The sequence below is a fragment of the Hylaeus volcanicus genome, chromosome 4 (genome assembly GCF_026283585.1).
Source record: "Hylaeus volcanicus isolate JK05 chromosome 4, UHH_iyHylVolc1.0_haploid, whole genome shotgun sequence".
Taxonomy (NCBI): domain Eukaryota; kingdom Metazoa; phylum Arthropoda; class Insecta; order Hymenoptera; family Colletidae; genus Hylaeus; species Hylaeus volcanicus.
Genome location: NC_071979.1, coordinates 3,305,642 through 3,323,226, shown reverse-complemented (window position 1 = coordinate 3,323,226; position 17,585 = coordinate 3,305,642). Strand labels below are relative to the sequence as shown.

General features: G+C 38.9%; 1 protein-coding gene across 2 annotated transcripts in view; it reads left to right on the top strand.

The window, feature by feature from the left end:
* The window catches only part of LOC128875579 (transmembrane protein 132E), a 195,717-nt gene that overhangs the window by 164,586 nt on the left and 13,546 nt on the right, over nucleotides 1–17,585 (top strand). Inside the window, exons 5-8 of one of the 2 annotated variants that reach the window (XM_054121274.1) lie at nucleotides 9,911–10,054; nucleotides 11,128–11,973; nucleotides 13,526–13,964; nucleotides 15,634–15,968. In XM_054121274.1, the coding sequence (XP_053977249.1) occupies nucleotides 9,911–10,054; nucleotides 11,128–11,973; nucleotides 13,526–13,964; nucleotides 15,634–15,968 (1,764 nt within the window). Of the gene's footprint in view, nucleotides 1–9,910; nucleotides 10,055–11,127; nucleotides 11,974–13,525; nucleotides 13,965–15,546; nucleotides 15,969–17,585 lie in introns of both variants that reach the window. The other variant, XM_054121273.1, reaches the window with a different exon arrangement.

The window sequence follows — 17,585 nt, the reverse complement described above, 5'->3', positions numbered from 1 at the left end:
AGTGGTTTGATGATTTTTTCGAGGCGCCACTCACTTCTCTAACCCCTCGAGGGATATTAACACTTTATTTACCGAGCTTTTTACTTGCAGTATTTAGCTATTCGAATTTATTTACTGTGTTGATGGTTGTCTACTTAGAATGTTCAGTTTTTGGAAACAGACTTGGCTTTCAATGTACCTAGTAACAATATGGAGAAATTATTGTCAGTCTAGATTGGCATATGTTACTGTAGAAAATGCTTTTCTCAATTAAAAACTGTTTCTAAATAGCCCGGTAGATAAAGTGTTAACGAATATGTGTACGTTTGCTTTTCCATCAAAATTGCCATTACTTACGACAACAGTGCCTTTTAGAATTAATAAATATACCATATTAAAGTCAAACAGGATATTTTTAGGTTAAACTTTACTTCGGGACACTAAAAATTATTGACTTTTTTTTACCATTTAGTAGTTTTCGATGCCTAAAATTCATAAATCTAAGTTTTAATGGTAAGAATCCAACGGTTTAAAAGTTATGTGTATTTCAAGTTGAGCACTTTTGGAGTTTTGACTGGTTAATGCGACGCCATATTTACTTTTACCGATGCTCTATTGGTCAATTAGGTAGGGAATGTCAGTTTTCTCTACCTAAGTGCATTTATGCGGGATCAATCAAAACTTGTTGGTGTAGGCTTCGCTCACCCAACATGCACCAGGAAGTTGGACTCCAAATCTACTCTGACAGTATTTTCGTAACATGTTTTACCATTTTGTTATTATTTAGAAATGTATTGTTCATCTACGAACACCATTATATAACATTAAATATATACAATAAATGATTATTCAAAGGAAACCTCTGACTAAATACGATAAAATTATGTATTACATTCGAAGAATAATAATTATATGTATAACAGGGGTTGAAAATAGTTGTGATATTGATTCTGGTTCTCAAAACAGTTGTAAAAACCAAAATGGTGTTACAACAGTTATAGATCACAAAAGTTCTAGCTTATATCGTCCACATTTACAGTTCTACAGAATCACTATCATGTCGAATTCGAAACGATTCTTTATACATCGTTTCTCTACGTTTCTAAAAATATATTTTAACTATATTCGGCTATATATCAAAACATAATTTAGCGGTAGTGTTTGACAAAAATAAGCTTCTAATTGTAAGGAGAGTAAAGTAAAGTTGAAATTAATTTTGTCCGCGCACAGATATCAATAAATTTCAAATGTTACAGCTAATAATTAACTTACACGTTTAAATAGCGATAAAACTGTTCACGATGACAATTGTACAAGCTCTAATGAAGTTTGAAAATTGTTAATCTATAATGAGTGTTGATTGATACCCAATCAATCAAAAAATTCTATGCAATGGATATATTCTTAGAAATGTGCAGAAACAATATAAAACGGTTCTTCTAACGGTTTCAGTCAAAAGTTTCATGTAACAGTTTGAAACAATTATTTTTTGCAACTTTTTCAACCCTAAAGTCCATAAAACCTAAAGACATCTATAACATCTATAGAGTGTACTATACACTCATGTACACTATATGTACATCATTTTACAATTTAAATTCAAATTTTTATCTAGATAAGAATTTTTTCCATCTCTGGCATGTGACCATCCGCGCAAAAATCCGCTTCCACTTTGTTGCTCGATCAACGATCCGGCCTCTTTTTAGGTAAGAGGAGCAAAGGCTTCCGATTGCGGAAGAAGGGTTTGGGTACGAGGGACGTCAAAGGATAATGCTTTCCTCCCGATGACAAAGCAAACGATGCCATGAACCATATTCTTAACCCTCGTACGACGAAAGGCTTTTGATCTTTGCGCGAGTTTTTGACGATGTTCGTGATACTTCGATCGAAAAATCCCTCCGCAAAGCGGTTTTAATTTCTCTACAAAGAAATAACAGAATTCCGATTACTCTACGAGTATAATTCGTAATTACCCAAAAGAAAGAAAGAATACACTACGGCTCAAAAGTATCTGGACACTTTTCTGTTCTATAAAACATAGTTTAACTTTGTACGAAATTGTAATTATTTATGTTATATTTTTTGAGGTATCGAAGCGTAATAGAATTAATTTTTATGTATATATTATATAATGAGTATGGAGAAATAAAATTCCTACCTGAAAATACAAAATCTAATTGAACGGTCTCAATGCTTAAAAGAATCTCAAGTTCCACTTTGTTTCATCTCTATGTAGAACGAGTTCAGGGAGTTCTTCGATATGCATTAAGTGTCTGTAAACGTTGATGACATGTTTATGTAAACTTGAGAGAGATAAGAATTAGTGCAAGATTAGTGCAAGCGGTAATATCTAACCGCGGCGGATACATCGATGAATCCAGTATTTAATTTTAGTGTAAGCTTGGTTTTAATTTAAAACGTTAGATATTTCATAAGAAATCGATTTTTATTAGTTTCTTACGAAATATCTATCGATTTGCTCACTACTTTAGGTATTCGAATAACTTTTATGCAATGCTAATACATACATATTTCACAAATGTCCGGATACTTTTGAGCGATAGTGTACATACAAATGAGTCCCAGAACGCAATATTAAAAGCCACTTAGTGATCGAATACGCTTAACCTTTTCTAATTTGGAGTTTCATCTTTATCGGGATAAAATAATTCGCAAAAACGAATTTCTAACGTCATCGAGTTGAAAGACAGTTCGTACTATGATAAAAATAAAATTGATCGTCCGAGTAACATCAAAATTAATAGGGGTGCGGTGAACATGCTGTGCAGTTTACCCGTAATATACAGACGCTAATAATAGAGTGCACGGTTCTTCTTGTTATAAAAAGAGCCAGCGCCATTAAGTTAACGCTCCAGGTGTTACGGGGGTTGTGATTTCGTTTTGCTCAGGAGATAAAGCTCTTCTCCCCTTGGTGTGCAGTTTTTATCGTCGGTCTGCCAGTGATACGGCCCTCGTGGAAATTTATTCGATGCTCGTCCCTTTGACCGGGATTTCGAAAGCTTAGAACGAGTTAAATGATTTTGTTCTTAGTTTCAACGACTTCCTTTCGCCATCCGTCTTCGCGCGAATTAACCCCTTGACGACGCCAGATTATCATCGAAAACTCAACCATCCCTTCATTCATTCATTTGTTTAAAGCGCGTAACTTATTATACAAAGTTATTGCACAATTCTTCTGATCGTCGTCTTGCGTGACTCCTGCATTCTTTTAATACTGTTTGCAGTATCTCTTTTCATCTATTGGGGCCCGCTGGCCCTCCTTTAGCTCGGGTAATTTGAATCCAACGAATAACGTATCAAAAGCTGTTCATCTAATATCCGTAGTTAAATATTTTTGTTCAGATACGAATCTTGTCGTGTCTCGTGTCTGATCCAAGCAAGATGCGGAGCTCAGCGTCAAGGAGCTCAACGGCCTAAAATTGTAACACTCGGTCAGTAGAGAGGAGCACAGTCGGTACGATCGCAAAGACTGTGTCGCGAGCGAGCATCGTGATTGATTAATCGGTTAATTAATGTGCTTACATATTCCTTTGAAAGTGTCGCGACCGAGAAGTTGTCGGAAGCCTGCCGCCGCGCCGCTTCTTGATTATCCTTACTCTAATTGGCGTTCCCTGCTCGTGGCGGGATCGGCGGAGTGGGAAGGGGAAGTTTTTAATTAAAAGAGAGACCCACGTCCCGCTTTTCCTCGTAAACCCTTTGGACCAAGCTTAGCGCCAACATTGACACCAGGTTTTCCTGGTAACCTAACCGAGGAGCTCCCAAGCGTTTAATCAACGGGAAGAAAATATTTCGGCGGAAGTTGATACTCGACGGAATAAATATTCCAAGCCCATCAGCCCGCGAGGATAAGAAACTGACTAGGGAATTCCACGCCGGGATTCGAGCCCTTTGACGAGCCCCAGCCTTCCCGATAATGCATAGCTAAATCTCACCGAGACGGAGAACCGAACTCACTAAGTGGATCAGAGATTTCTCCCATGAACTTCGCCAGTTCGAAACCGAGAAACTCTCACCCGATGCCATAGGACGCGCTCGTAGTTCGCCAAGTTTCGAGAAACTTCGATTCACCATGACTAAACAGCTGCGTTACGTTTAATGTTTGTTTTCGATACGAAGAACTGGAGAAGATATGGTTGCTGGAGGATTTTCCGACTGCGAACAAATTTTGTAAGATTTGATCTTCAATGAATATAGCGTTTGCTTTTATTTCTTTAGGAAGTATTACTATGTCGACAGAATTGGACTATGCAGGCGATCAAATATTCTAGCGGACGAAACTCAATGTTTAATTTACTAGAAAAAAAATAATTTCATTATGTATTTGTCAAAAGATAACAAACTAAAATACATATGCATAGGAAAATGATGATAAAATGATTATTACAGAGAATTATCTAATATGCAAGAAAGAAATGACAAATATCAGAGAGGGATAAATTATTTATTGGATTACATATCTTTCTGCGCTTGCGTTTGTTCAGTGTATCATACTTGTCATTTTATAAAATAAAAATAATAACAGGAAAGATTAGATTTTACATTTCCTGTTATTATTTTTATTTTATAAAATGACAAGTATGATACACTGAACAAACGCAAGCGCAGAAAGATATGTAATCCAATAAATAATTTATCCCTCTCTGATATTTGTCATTTCTTTCTTGCATATTAGATAATTCTCTGTAATAATCATTTTATCATCATTTTCCTATACGTATGTATTTTAGCATGTTAGCTCCTAACAGTTCCCCATATTCCGAAATAATTTTAATGTAAAAATCAAATAAAAATATAACATATTTTTATAAATATATTGCTCATTTTCTATTCTTAAATTTATACTTATAGATGTAATTTACAATTAGGCAATTAAAAAAGTGGGAAGCGAGCCAAGTACAAAGTTACGACTAACTGCGATCGAGAGCATCTTGAACAGAGTGAACCACATGGCTTGTTTATCACGATTTCAAAAAGTTCAAGTACACGTTGCAATCATTGCTGTACGAAACTATTCGAGATGGAAAAGAAAATTTAGGTTGCTCCACCAACGACGAAAATAATCAGGATGGATGAGGTGTGGGAGGGTTTGCTCTATGTAGGCGCAAGCGGGACTGGTTTTGGCGATATCATAGCGGAGAAGATCTAGGACTCGAAGATCAACAGCAGCGCAGCTATGAATACCTCTTTCTTATGCTATAGACATAGACTCAGCTGCCTCATCGAGGCTCAGCTATTTCAATGAATGGCGCAATCGTTTTGCATACAAAATGTCTTCGATATAGCGAATTCCTTTTCTTCTGCAGCGGTGGAATAATCAAGAATCTTTCCCAGTTAACTACGGATCCGGATTGTGAAATTTCACGAACAAGCGTACCTTTAATTTGTTTTATTTATTAGGGGGCACCATTATTATTGCGTGAATTTTTAAAAGTATATTTTTATATTTGATAGGCTACGCGTTAAGCGTCCCACAGACTGCTCTGACGAGCCGTGGTCACACATGTAAAACCCTGTTAGAATTTCATACCACGCGTCTTATAACGTGGGCTCACACGTCATAAGACGCGTGGTATGAAATTCTAACATAGGGTTTTGCGTGCCGACGTTCACATTACGCTGACGTGACGGTGGAAGACGTGGGCTAGCGCCATCTAACGGTACACGCTGTAGTTAAAATTCTAACATAGGGTTTTGCGTGAAGACGTTCACATTACCCTGACGTGACGTGGGCTGATGCTATCTGAAGAAATATGCGTTCTGACGCGTCAGGAGCATATCAAACCTACTAGATTTTCCGTGAGCGTTGGAAGGCGTCAGGAGACCGGGTGTTTTCTGGAATTCTGTTTTCCATTTTTAAGAGATAAACTAATTTCAAAAACATTAAAACTGCACTAAAGAGTATTAAAAGAATTTCTAGTTAATTTATATGAATCTATATGACCATTAATTTATGTGAGCAGCTCTAAATATAATTGCTTAAAAGTACGAAAAAATGCAGCGAGAAGTATGAAATAATTTATATTTAACTGCATTATTACCAGATCTTGTAAAATTATTGAATAAGGAATTTTTTGTATGGAAAAAATTAATTTATATAATTATTTACTTATTTATACCAATATTTATTTTAATTTTAACGAAATTGATTTGATTAGCGATTCTTCTTTCTGTAAATTTATATACATTAAAATTTAGAATATTATTCATATTGATAATTATATGTTTAGAAGCTAACCCTTTTTATAGAAAGTGGTTGAGCTCCTAATTCAAATTATTCTTTATTATGATCAAAGCATCTTATTGCTCAATCAGTTTCCTATGAGGTAAGATTATTTCTTATATTATTGTCCGTTTGACAAAAAAAGGTGTTAGCGATTTGATGAGTGATGTTCGTAGTACAGACTGACGTATTCGCTGCTTTTTCAGGTAAAAAATATCCGAATTATGTGATGTTTGATATCATTTTTATCGGAAAAACATAAGGAATCCATTGATATTATTTTCCCGACAATCTGATGAAAAATATAAACATTTTATGTACAGCAGTTCATCATTTTACGATGGACTGCCCGTCTTTTGTTCTCGGCCGAGCGCCTACCTGAGGTCGCTCAAGGGTCTGGGAACTCATCAATTTTTCATAAAATCGAATTCTTTATTCTTCATCGAATCCACGTGAACGTGATGGCATTGGATTCTTGGTGTTCTCCCGATTAAAATGATATCTCACATCGCGTAAATCGAACTATTTTTAACGAAATAACTTTTCAATTATACAATCAGATTTTTCATATAATTTCGTTAATTATTGTCCAAATTGTGTCATGCGTGGTATCATTTTCATCGCAAAAACATCAGGAATCGTTTAATGTTGTTTCCGTAAAGTTCTGATAAAAATTGCGGAGTTTGGTATTTTCATTTTTTAATGGCGTCAATCTGACTCCGCTTCATGTCTTACGTGGACCCACGGAGCCTGATGTGACGTTGGTCCACGTCGCGTCAGCGCAGTCTGTGGAGCGCTTTAGACAGCCGCAGTAGCATAGGCTACGCGCTAGACAGCCGCAGTAGTATAGGTACGCGCTAGACAGCCACAGTAGCATAGGCAACGCGCTCGGCGGCCGCGCACTCGTACGCTACCGCAGGCGCTCCACCTTGATACTCGCGCTCTGATTGGTCGGGGTTTTCTGTTAACACTTTATTTACCGGAACCGTATTTATAGACTTTTTAATTGCAGTATTTAGCTATTCGAATTTATTTATTGCGTTGATGGTTGTCTACTTAGAATGTTCAGTTTCTGGAAACAGGCTTGGTTTTCAATGTACCTAGTAACAATATGAAGGAATTATTGTCAGCCTAGATTGACATATGTTACTATAGAAAATTCTTTTTTGAATTAAAGACTGTTTCTAAATAGCCCGGTAGATAAAGTGTTAATATCTCCTTCACGAATCCTCGGACAACATTTTCGCTAAGGAAAAAGTTGTTTCGAATCACCCTCCCCCCTCCCCTCCCCCCACACACACCACCACCCTTTTCAAGAACCTTCAACATTCTTGACACACCCTGTATAGATATACTACGTAATACCTACTATTGGCTCTCGCTACAAGAAAGTTCCTGCCCTTCGTACAAATTATTCTTAGAATCTATGATAAACTAATACTAACCCAAGGAGATAGAAGGAAACAAACATCCTTCGATCTCCTCGTTTGATTCTGCCAAACACTTACGTCATCAACGAGAATCAGGCCAGTTTGAAAAGTTACACTTCGTTAAGCCTTTTCATCTTCTCTAACTTAAACAATTTTTTCTACATTTATCTTGTCGAAGCGCCCTAATATGGTCCATCGTTTGCTTCCGCGTGAAGCCAGCCCTGTAGGTGGCCGTCGCGACATGCACACGACGAGACGGGCAGGTGTGAGTGGATGGGTAGAGAACGGCTCTCGGGGTCAGAGATTTAAATTCCCTCGCTGCAATATCCGAGTCGTTTGATGTTCCTTGCAAAGGGTAGACTGTACGGAAGCCAACTTGGAAATGGCTTCGTATACCAGACGCTTCGCTCGTTCCTCGTCCTACCGCCGTTCCTTTCTCCACCCAGTCTGCATGCTGCAAAGTACACATACAAACTATACCGAACCGGCGAGTGCGCGCATGGAATAACTTCCACGGTCAGCCTGTGCTCGCGCGCGTGAACGTGTGTATTGTATGTACCACCGAAACGTGAACTGCAACGGACGTATACGGATGTTAGTAATACATTTACCAGAATTTTTAGTAAATGTATTGAGTTGGTGCAAAAGGAATTGCGGCTTTCACGTTTGATCAAACTTTAGCGTTTGAAATTTTAATAAATTTTTAAATAAATATCGGCATTGTGTATAATCACTTTGAGGGTTATATAGGAAGAATATTATGTTTTGATCATTTTAGGAATGCTAGAAAAGGAACAGTTACGAGCAATATTTTTTGTTGAAAACTTTATTGATAGAATGATAATTTGTGATATAGGAAACTCTATAGAAAAAAGTTTATCGTACGGTATAGAGTATATGATATGGAACAATAAAGGAATCGCCCGCAGGGGGATGGCTGATCCAGCTATGCCAGGAGTCAATTGTTTTATCCACAACGGAGCGAAAGATGTCGATTTGAATCTGGTGCTATTTATTACGGTTTCCATACAGACAATAGAAGGAAGTTTACAAACGGTACACGTGCTTGTGCTTCTTCTTCTTCATTAGGTTACGTACAAAACGCGACGAAAGAGGGCGCACGGCCCATGTATACATATAGAAAGTGTCGCAATCTCCATGTAGGATTTGGGATGATCAAGGGTGGCGAATAAATAAGACATGTGAGAAATAGTAAATAAAATGTATTTGGGGATATAAAATTGCAAGGTATAAGAAGATTGACACAACACATTCGCACGCACGACCATTACATGAAAAAGATGAAGGACTCTCGCACTCCCTCTCGCCGCTTGCATCAAAACCAATGACAACGCGCGAAGCCGCCCGAAAAGTGTCGAACACATCGATCATTCGACCGATGCGTCCACCGATCAAAACATACTCTCCCTTCGTCTATATTTTGTCCGCAAAGTGGCGAAAGAAAAATGTCCCTAATGATAAAGCGTTGTTCACAGGACACCGTTCACATCGTTCAACTCCAACATTTTTGTACGAGTTCAAAACAGGTTGAAAAGCGACAGAAACGGCTCGCAATATCAACGAGTTTTTGGTCAGAATACCGCTAACGAACGTACGTTACAATGATGGTTCGCTCGATTTCGTAATGATGGAAATCCTAATCATATTTTTGCTATATCGCCTTGCCAACTCACTATTTTCCTTCCACATTCTAAAACCTTGGACCTTCACTTTCCACCAGATCTGTTCGTCAAAGGCCCATAAATTTCCCACTCTCGAAAATCGATTTTTCGAGAAACTTTTCTTTTTGCTAACGTTTGCCCATCGCTTGCCCATCGCTTGCCCATCGCTTGCCCCGTTTTAGTTTAAAAATTATAAGCAATTTAATTTTGAGGGAGGAAGCAACTTATCGTTGGCAAAATTGAATTGCTTATAATTTCTGTTTCAATTGCACACCTAAAAGTTCCGTGGATTTGTTCGTATACGAAGCTATCCAGTGTCTGATGCACCAACATGGCTGCAGAGGTCCTTTAAAAGGCCGTCCTTGGCGCGAGTCTGCGGCCGTTTCGCGAAACTTTTCCGACAGCGAGCCCTAGGGAGCAAACAAAAGCGGCCGCGTGATCCCTCGAAACGATCGCATCGCTAAATCGGTCGTCGACCATCCTAAATGGAGTTTTAGAGCGTTTTAACGAGTCCCGCGACGCCCGGGCCGCGACAAAGGCGACGCTTTAATCGAGTTCGTTTCTATTCGCCGTTGCAGAACTGGGAGGTGATGAACACCGCCGTGCTGACGGGCCGGCAAGTGTCCCAAGGGATGAAGGTCTTCATCGTGAGCCAGGGGGGAACCGTCGCCGACGTTACACTGCAATCCTCCTGTCACTCCGAGGACGAGAGTGTGCTTAAGGTATCTACTTCGTTTGGTAAAATCCTTAATCCTTCCGAACTTGGATTTTATGTACGGTTGTCAGTTCGACTTTCTGTTTATATTTTATTATTTTTCATTCCCGTTATCGTAACACGAATATATTGTAACGCAAGATTTTATTATTCCCTTCGCTTTCACGATTGTCAGCGCACATGAAACGCGATGGCCGCAGAATTTCTTGAAAGGTAGTCGTGCTTGGATCGAGAATTAAAGATTCGAGGAACGCACGGTGGGCTAGAATGCAATATTGGCGCGAAAAAAATTGTGAACGACGTTTTTAGCACTTTCGCTGCGGATGAAAATAAGTAGCCGTTCGCTGGGAGCTGCAATCATGATATTTTTTTTAATGAAAAATTTCTTACAAATGTTCTAATGTGATTATTTTGAAAAACATATGTTTATGGTAACTTATTATATATATATAATATATATAAACAACTATATTTTATTATTTTTCAGTTTTCATTTGCTTTGTTCGACAATCATATTATATATATATAAACTAAAGACTACTTACCGTCAATAGTTTCCCATTGCTATACGATATAAATAAAACAATTGATGTCACTCCTTAAACTAACATCCATTTCCATTTCTATTTCCGTTTATTAAAGCGAGTAACCATTTTATAACAACTTATTTCACATTAAACTAACATCTGCTAACTGACAAGAACACTGCAAACAATACGTCTGTGTTTGTTTATGTCTCGTTTACCCAGTCTAATGTAAACATTGGATACCCAAATAAATTAATCCTTAATCCGAACGGTTATATTATGCCTCTAAATGATTACATTAATCTTGAATTTGAAAAAGATGCTATTTTTCGCGCTAATATTGCTATTTTATCCACCGTGAAACGTAACGTGCGGGGTTTTGGATTCGAAGGTCTTCACGAGGCTTCCGGGTACGAGCAACACCCATACGAACTATGTCAATGTTTTCGATTCTCAGACGAAAAGAAACAATTACCACACATGCCGACAGCCAAAAGTCTCGACTACCGACTGTCGCTAAAGCCTCGTCTGACGCAATTGGCCCGCGTTGCAGGTGTCATCCTCCTGCAGCAGCGTGTACGTGGACGGGACGGAAATCCGGGGCTCCAGCAACGCGTCGGTCCTCGTCAAGTACGGAACCTACACGGGGTTGGCCAAGTTCACGGTCTGGATGCCCGAATTCCCACTGGAGGTGACAGTAGGGGACACCCGATTGAGCCAGATCAAAGGCTGGAAAGTTCCGGAAGAGCACACCGCGGGAGCGAAGAGTAAACGTAGCCTGAACGCGACTAGTCCAAGAATGAACGAGTCCGTGACGAAAACGAAGAAGAGGAGCGCGGCTGTACTGGAGGATTCCGTGGATGACAGTTCGATAGACGTCGAGGACGCGGACGTGATCCTCGAGGAAGACGAGCAGGAGGAGAGATTCCGGGGCAACGATCACGGATGGGACGCCATAAATTCTATCGAAAGGGGACCGTCCACCAACTGCAGGCTCCGGTTCCAACAGAGCCCGGTCGAGGTCCACGCGAGATTCCTTGCTACCGATCACGACTCGGGGAGGGTGTCCTATTTCGTCAACCGTCGTACCTGGCTGCGTGTCACCGATCTGGTGATGGGTATGCTCAGAGTTTCGGATCCTAGAATAGCCACTCTGTTGCAAGGGAGGATAGTCCAAGGTCGCGGGGTAGGTAGGACGGAAGTGCAAGTGTTGTCGCCGATTACTGGCAGGGTGATCGGTGCCAAGGAGGTACGGGTTGGGAACGATCGGGTGGCGGTCACCAGGCTCTCCGTCAGGGTCGTGTCTGGATTGCAGCTCACCATCAGTCCCGATACAGCTATAGAGAACGGATACGTCGCGGAAACGTCGGTTACGAGAAGACTGACTGCTAAGTATCAGGTACAGTACCCTGTGTTTCTTTGCAACATACTCGTCATTGAGTCGTGATAAAACCAATGACATAGTTACTGATACAATATACAGAGTGTCATCGCTAATGTTAATAAGATATGCTCGTGTTCGTTAAATGCAAATGCACGGTATCGTATTATTTTCATATGTATACTGCACATAAAAAAATTGGATAAAATAAGACCACACGAAAACAGGTTTGACTGTATAGTTCTACAGAACCGTTATTATAATACATCGATACTAAAACGGTCCTATCGTTTCAGTACGTTTCTAAAAATATATCGACTGTATAGAATTTTTAGATTTATTGGTATCAATATTAACCCTTTCCACTCGAAAGGTGTGACTCTCGGTCATCGTTAGGTTCGACGCAGTAAATCAACCAGCAATAATGCTTGTTTAGCTTTAATTATTTTTGGAACTCGAAGTGTCAATAAAATGATTGTTGATGAGGTGACCTGATTTTCAAATCTCAAATTAGTTTAATCTAAGCTCAGCATTCGTGGCAATAGAATGCTAAGGAAGCATCTCGAGTTGCTAGTAGATGCAAAAAGAGAAGCAAAGGGTTAAATCAAAACAGTGCATCGATTGTGCAAATATCGTCTTGCACAATTTTATTATTATTTAAACGTATAAATAATATATTATGATATAACATCTGAGATTAATCGATATATGTGCACGGACAAAATAAATTTTAGCTTTTCTTTTCTCTTCTTACAATTAAAGACTAATTTTTGTAGAAAACTAACGCCGAATAAAGTTTTATATACGTTATACAAATAGGACAAAGATATAAATTGACTTCAGATGATAAAGTTAATATGTTACTTATACGTTTAAATAATAATGAAACTGTGGAATATTGAAACCGTATAAGCAGTAACAAAGTTTAATAATAAATGGCTTACCAATCAATGGTTTAATATTAATACCCAATAAATCTAAATATTTCTTACAATTGATGTACGAAGGTAAGTAAAAAATTATCTACACTTTTGACATAACTCTTTTCATATTTTATTGTTATACTGTTCTGGTAATGATTTAACAGTTTCACCCTAATTCCGCCATTTTTCTTTCTTCTACTGCGGATAGATCATGCCCGTTCCATTAGAAGTTTGAACCAAAGAGGAACAACGATCACTGACTCGATTTCTAGAAATGTGATGTGCATAACGAAATCCTAGCTCTATGTAAATAAATCGTAGAATGAAAAGTGTAGATAATTTTTGACTTACCCTTGTATTTTTGGAAATGATACACAAAGAACCGTTTTAAAACCGATATAAGCTAGAACCTATCAACGTATCATGTCAATAGCATGTTAATAAATAACAGTTGTAACATTTCTCCGGTTTTTAAAACTGTTCCACTCGGAACCGATATTATAAATAATTATTTCCAACCCCTGTTTTTTTATGTAAGTTTGATTTCGGCGGTATGGCTTGGCTCTGATCTGTAACACGTATTATAAAACATGGTTACGAATAACGATTGAATTCCATTTTGACATGAATAATTCTGCCAATCGCAGGAAGGTCTTCTAGACATAGACGTCGAATTCTCGGATGGAACGAGAACACCGCTGAGGGAGATCGCTGTTACCGATTACCACTTGCTTGTCGAGAGCTTGGACCCGGAGGTGGTGGCTTTTGCTCCGATGGTCGCTTCCCATCATCCCCGAGTGATCGCTGTTGGCGAAGGCCGTGGCGATTTGTTGAAAGTCAATCTTCAGCTGGCCGACGCCTGTCGTCTAGGCGCCAGGAGGTCCGGTAAAGGTTCTCAAAGGGCGACTGCATCTGCCCTGGCCAGCGCCTCGGCCAACGTCGAAGTGGACTTTGCCTCCAGCGAGCTACCAAATCGTCCTGAGTTCGTTCAGAACGACGGAGGCGGTACCGTCGGGTCGCATCATCACAGGGAAAGGAAAACCAGCAGGGGCGAAACGGCAAACGACATGCGCGACATTCTCAACGGTAAATAGATACCTATTCCCCCATTTACCTCTTGCTCTGCCTTCGTCTTTGAGAACGCCTATGCATGCTTATCTTTTGGTAATATCGATCGTTTACCATGAACTAGTAAATTTATCGGTTTGCTTAGTTGATCAACGGCTTGTATTGAAGAAGTATTTGTATTGAAACGTAAGGATCCTTTAATGTTTAATGGTTCGGCTTTATCGATTAGCCCTCATTATGCAATGTTGGTTATGTAAGATATGTAGAGTGCGGCAAAAAATTTAACTTCTTAATAAAATACCATGAAAACTTTCTTTTTTCACAAAAACAAATTTTAAGAACGGGTGATCTTCTTCTCTGATTTTCGCCTTCATTTGCCTTCATTTGCTTTTCGCCAGCACTTTTTGTTACTGTAATGCTTGTCCTGTAATTGTTTGGTTGCACCTAACGAAACTAACAAATCGAGGATTAATAAAGGAATTAAAATAGATTGCTGTGATCATCGCTAAGCAGTTTTTATCGCTCGAGGTCATTAGAGGTTCATCTATCGTGCTATCTGTTTTGCTACTCGATTCTCATCTCTTCGCGCAAATTTTCATAGTAAATAGTTTATGGCGACATTCACAGGTAGAGATAGGCAGAACTTTTCTCTGTAGTCAAATGTCAAGTAACAGATTGATTCGTTATTAATTTAATAAAAATTACGTTTAGAATTTTATAATAATATGGTTTTATATTTCACGTTATATTTCAATGGAATCAACATCGGGATTAAATTCCTGTACAATGTATTTTATTAATTATCTGTTATTCGAATCGAATTCTTCTCATTTCTGCTCACGGTCAAAACTATGGCCTTGAGCGAACAAAATATTTGTTATTGATATTGGTTGGGAAATTACAAGAGAACATTGCAAACTATTGTCTATATAGGTGTTCAATAACACCTATATTGGTGAGACTTTGCACAAATCTTCATTGATGCTTTATCTTCTCGCCTCTGGTGCTATTTGACTTTAACGAAGAATTTATGGGAATCTTCTATTTTTTTGTAATTTATTTGATAATACTCCTGTTCGTCCTCGACTATTTTATGTACTTGACGTAATTTCGTTACTTCTTTGAAGTTTCTTATGGGGATTTTGACATCAACGAAGAACCCTTATATTAGAGATGATCTATCAAAATTCGTAAAAACAATTTAATTTCGAGTTAAATTCCGTTTAATCGATGTTCGATGAATCGAATTTATATCGATTATTATATTATTCTCTCACTTAAACAAAAAATCCAAGGTATATAGATCGAATTGACTTGGTATTAGAACGACAACGAAACATTTAAACCAACGAAAATTTGTGGAAAGTTTCGTAAGATTGAACATCTGCGATATTCCCTTACGAGTCAAGTTTCCCAATCCTCGATTGGTGTAACAATTAATATTTCCCTTGCATGACGATCCAGGCCTTCGTCTCGCTTTCCGCAGTCAGCTGGTCGCACAGAGGATACATAGCAGCTTCGGGAGCTCTCGCGCTCTATTCACTTCATCGTTTCTCACTCTTCTCCTCTCTGTTTCTGTCTCTTTGTTTTCTGTGCAAAGGACTACCGCTGAAAGACGAGAACGGGCACGAGCCTTTGGTGCAGGCACGGCATCACCGCACGGCTATAGCTAATGGCATGTCTTCAGGAGGAATGGGCGGCGTCGGGATACGGCATCACGGTGGAGCGAACATGAGTCCACTCGAGATCGGGATATACGTCCTTCTGGCGGCCTTCTGTTTCGCCATCGTCGTCTTTGTCGTCTCCTGCGTGGTCTATACCAACAAGTTCAAACCCCAGCCATCGGACTCGCCGATGACGGGAGCTGCGCTACCGGTTCTCTCCGGAGCAGCGAGGGCCAGAGCGGCGGCCAACCAGCTGGCGTCGGGAAGGCGACCACCCAGAGAGTCTACAACGAACGCTCACGATTGGGTCTGGCTCGGACGAGCTACCCTCGAGAGAGCCGCTTGCGGACCTCAACAGGTAAAACCATCGCTTTCTACAGCAGACGTACTGTTGCTGGAAAGGATCTTGTGAGGTCGTAAACCAAAACAGTAGTTATTACTTTATTGGCCCAGGTAACTGATCCCTCGGACGACAGGGATGTCGCGGCTCTAAGGTATACATGTCCCCGTTCCAAGACTAAATATGTTTTATTGCGAGTATCTCGGATTTTTCCAAACTGGAAAAACCAAAAACTTTTGACGATGATTGGTTTACTAAGTTCCTACTTGCCACAGTATTTTCAATAAGTAAAGTCATTTTACAAATTGGGGATCCAATCATGCTGCAATTTGTTAAAAGATACTCCCTAAACTTAATATTACACACATACCATCCAAGGATGAGGAAACTTCTGACAAATTGAACCTCCTTAAAAGAAAAGTATTAGACAGTAAAAAGTAATACTTTTCGTCGATATTATTAGTTTAAAACATAAATATTTGAGTCAGTTTGATCAAACTAGACTACAACTCTCCTCCTCCCCTAGAATGTACTTTACAAAACGAAATAGTTTTATGGTAATTGATTTATCCGTTACAGAATTATGTGTGAACACGCATAAGAAGAATAAAGTTATTGAAATATGAACATCCTAATTCTGATACCAGACGGCCCTGAACGAAAAGTCTAGCTCTGCCTTTGTCTAAAAATGTGTCAGATTACTAATTGCGGTCGACTTAAGTTGTAAAGATCGATGTCCGACCGACTTTACGACCTCACAAGATCCCTACCAGTGACTATAAGTATAGTCGCCATTGTGTGTAGCGAGCGGATCACCCTGTATAACATGATTTCTCAATTTCTTCAATTGATTCGGTAGAAAATCTATTTGCTCGGGTTTACTATACCTGCACATACAATATGTCCAGTATAATAGGAGACAGCAATTATTTCCTAAACTAAGGGTACCCAAACTATTTAGCCTAAGAGCCTCACTAACTTCTCCACTAACAAGGAGAAGGCAAGCTCTTCGGGTCTCAGATTTAGTTGAAACTTCGTACACTTATAGATCTCGGTCTCCTGTTTACTAATATATACCATTATAGGCGACTCTCTCCAAATTACAAACATAGGCGTAGATAGTTGAAATCCTCCAATTTACAAACAAATCGCAGAGAAAGATGTATTACAATGTCATCTTTAAGAACATGTATATTATCAATTGTTTTAGGTATACATATGCACGTTTAAACGGTACCTTATTGAAAAATGAACGTTTATTCCAACTCAATATTTGACCTCTTGAGGAACGAATGTTGAACTTTGGATTCCTTACAACAAAAATTTTGCATAGTTCATTTTATTTGAAGTATTAGATTGTCCCAAAAGTTTCTTTCGTTTAATTAATGAGTAATACATACACAATGTTTTATGTCTAATGTTACATTATTGAATTGTGTACGATTCATTTTGCTCCGTTACTGTTACAACATCAATATCTAAGAAATTAGATTGTCTATTTATATAAACACTGCCACACAAAATAATTGAGTGCAAATTACGAAAGAAACTTTTGGGACAATCTAATATAACAACAGTATAGACTACATACAGGGTGTCCCAAAACTCGGGGAGGAGCCGGAAATGGGGGGTAGC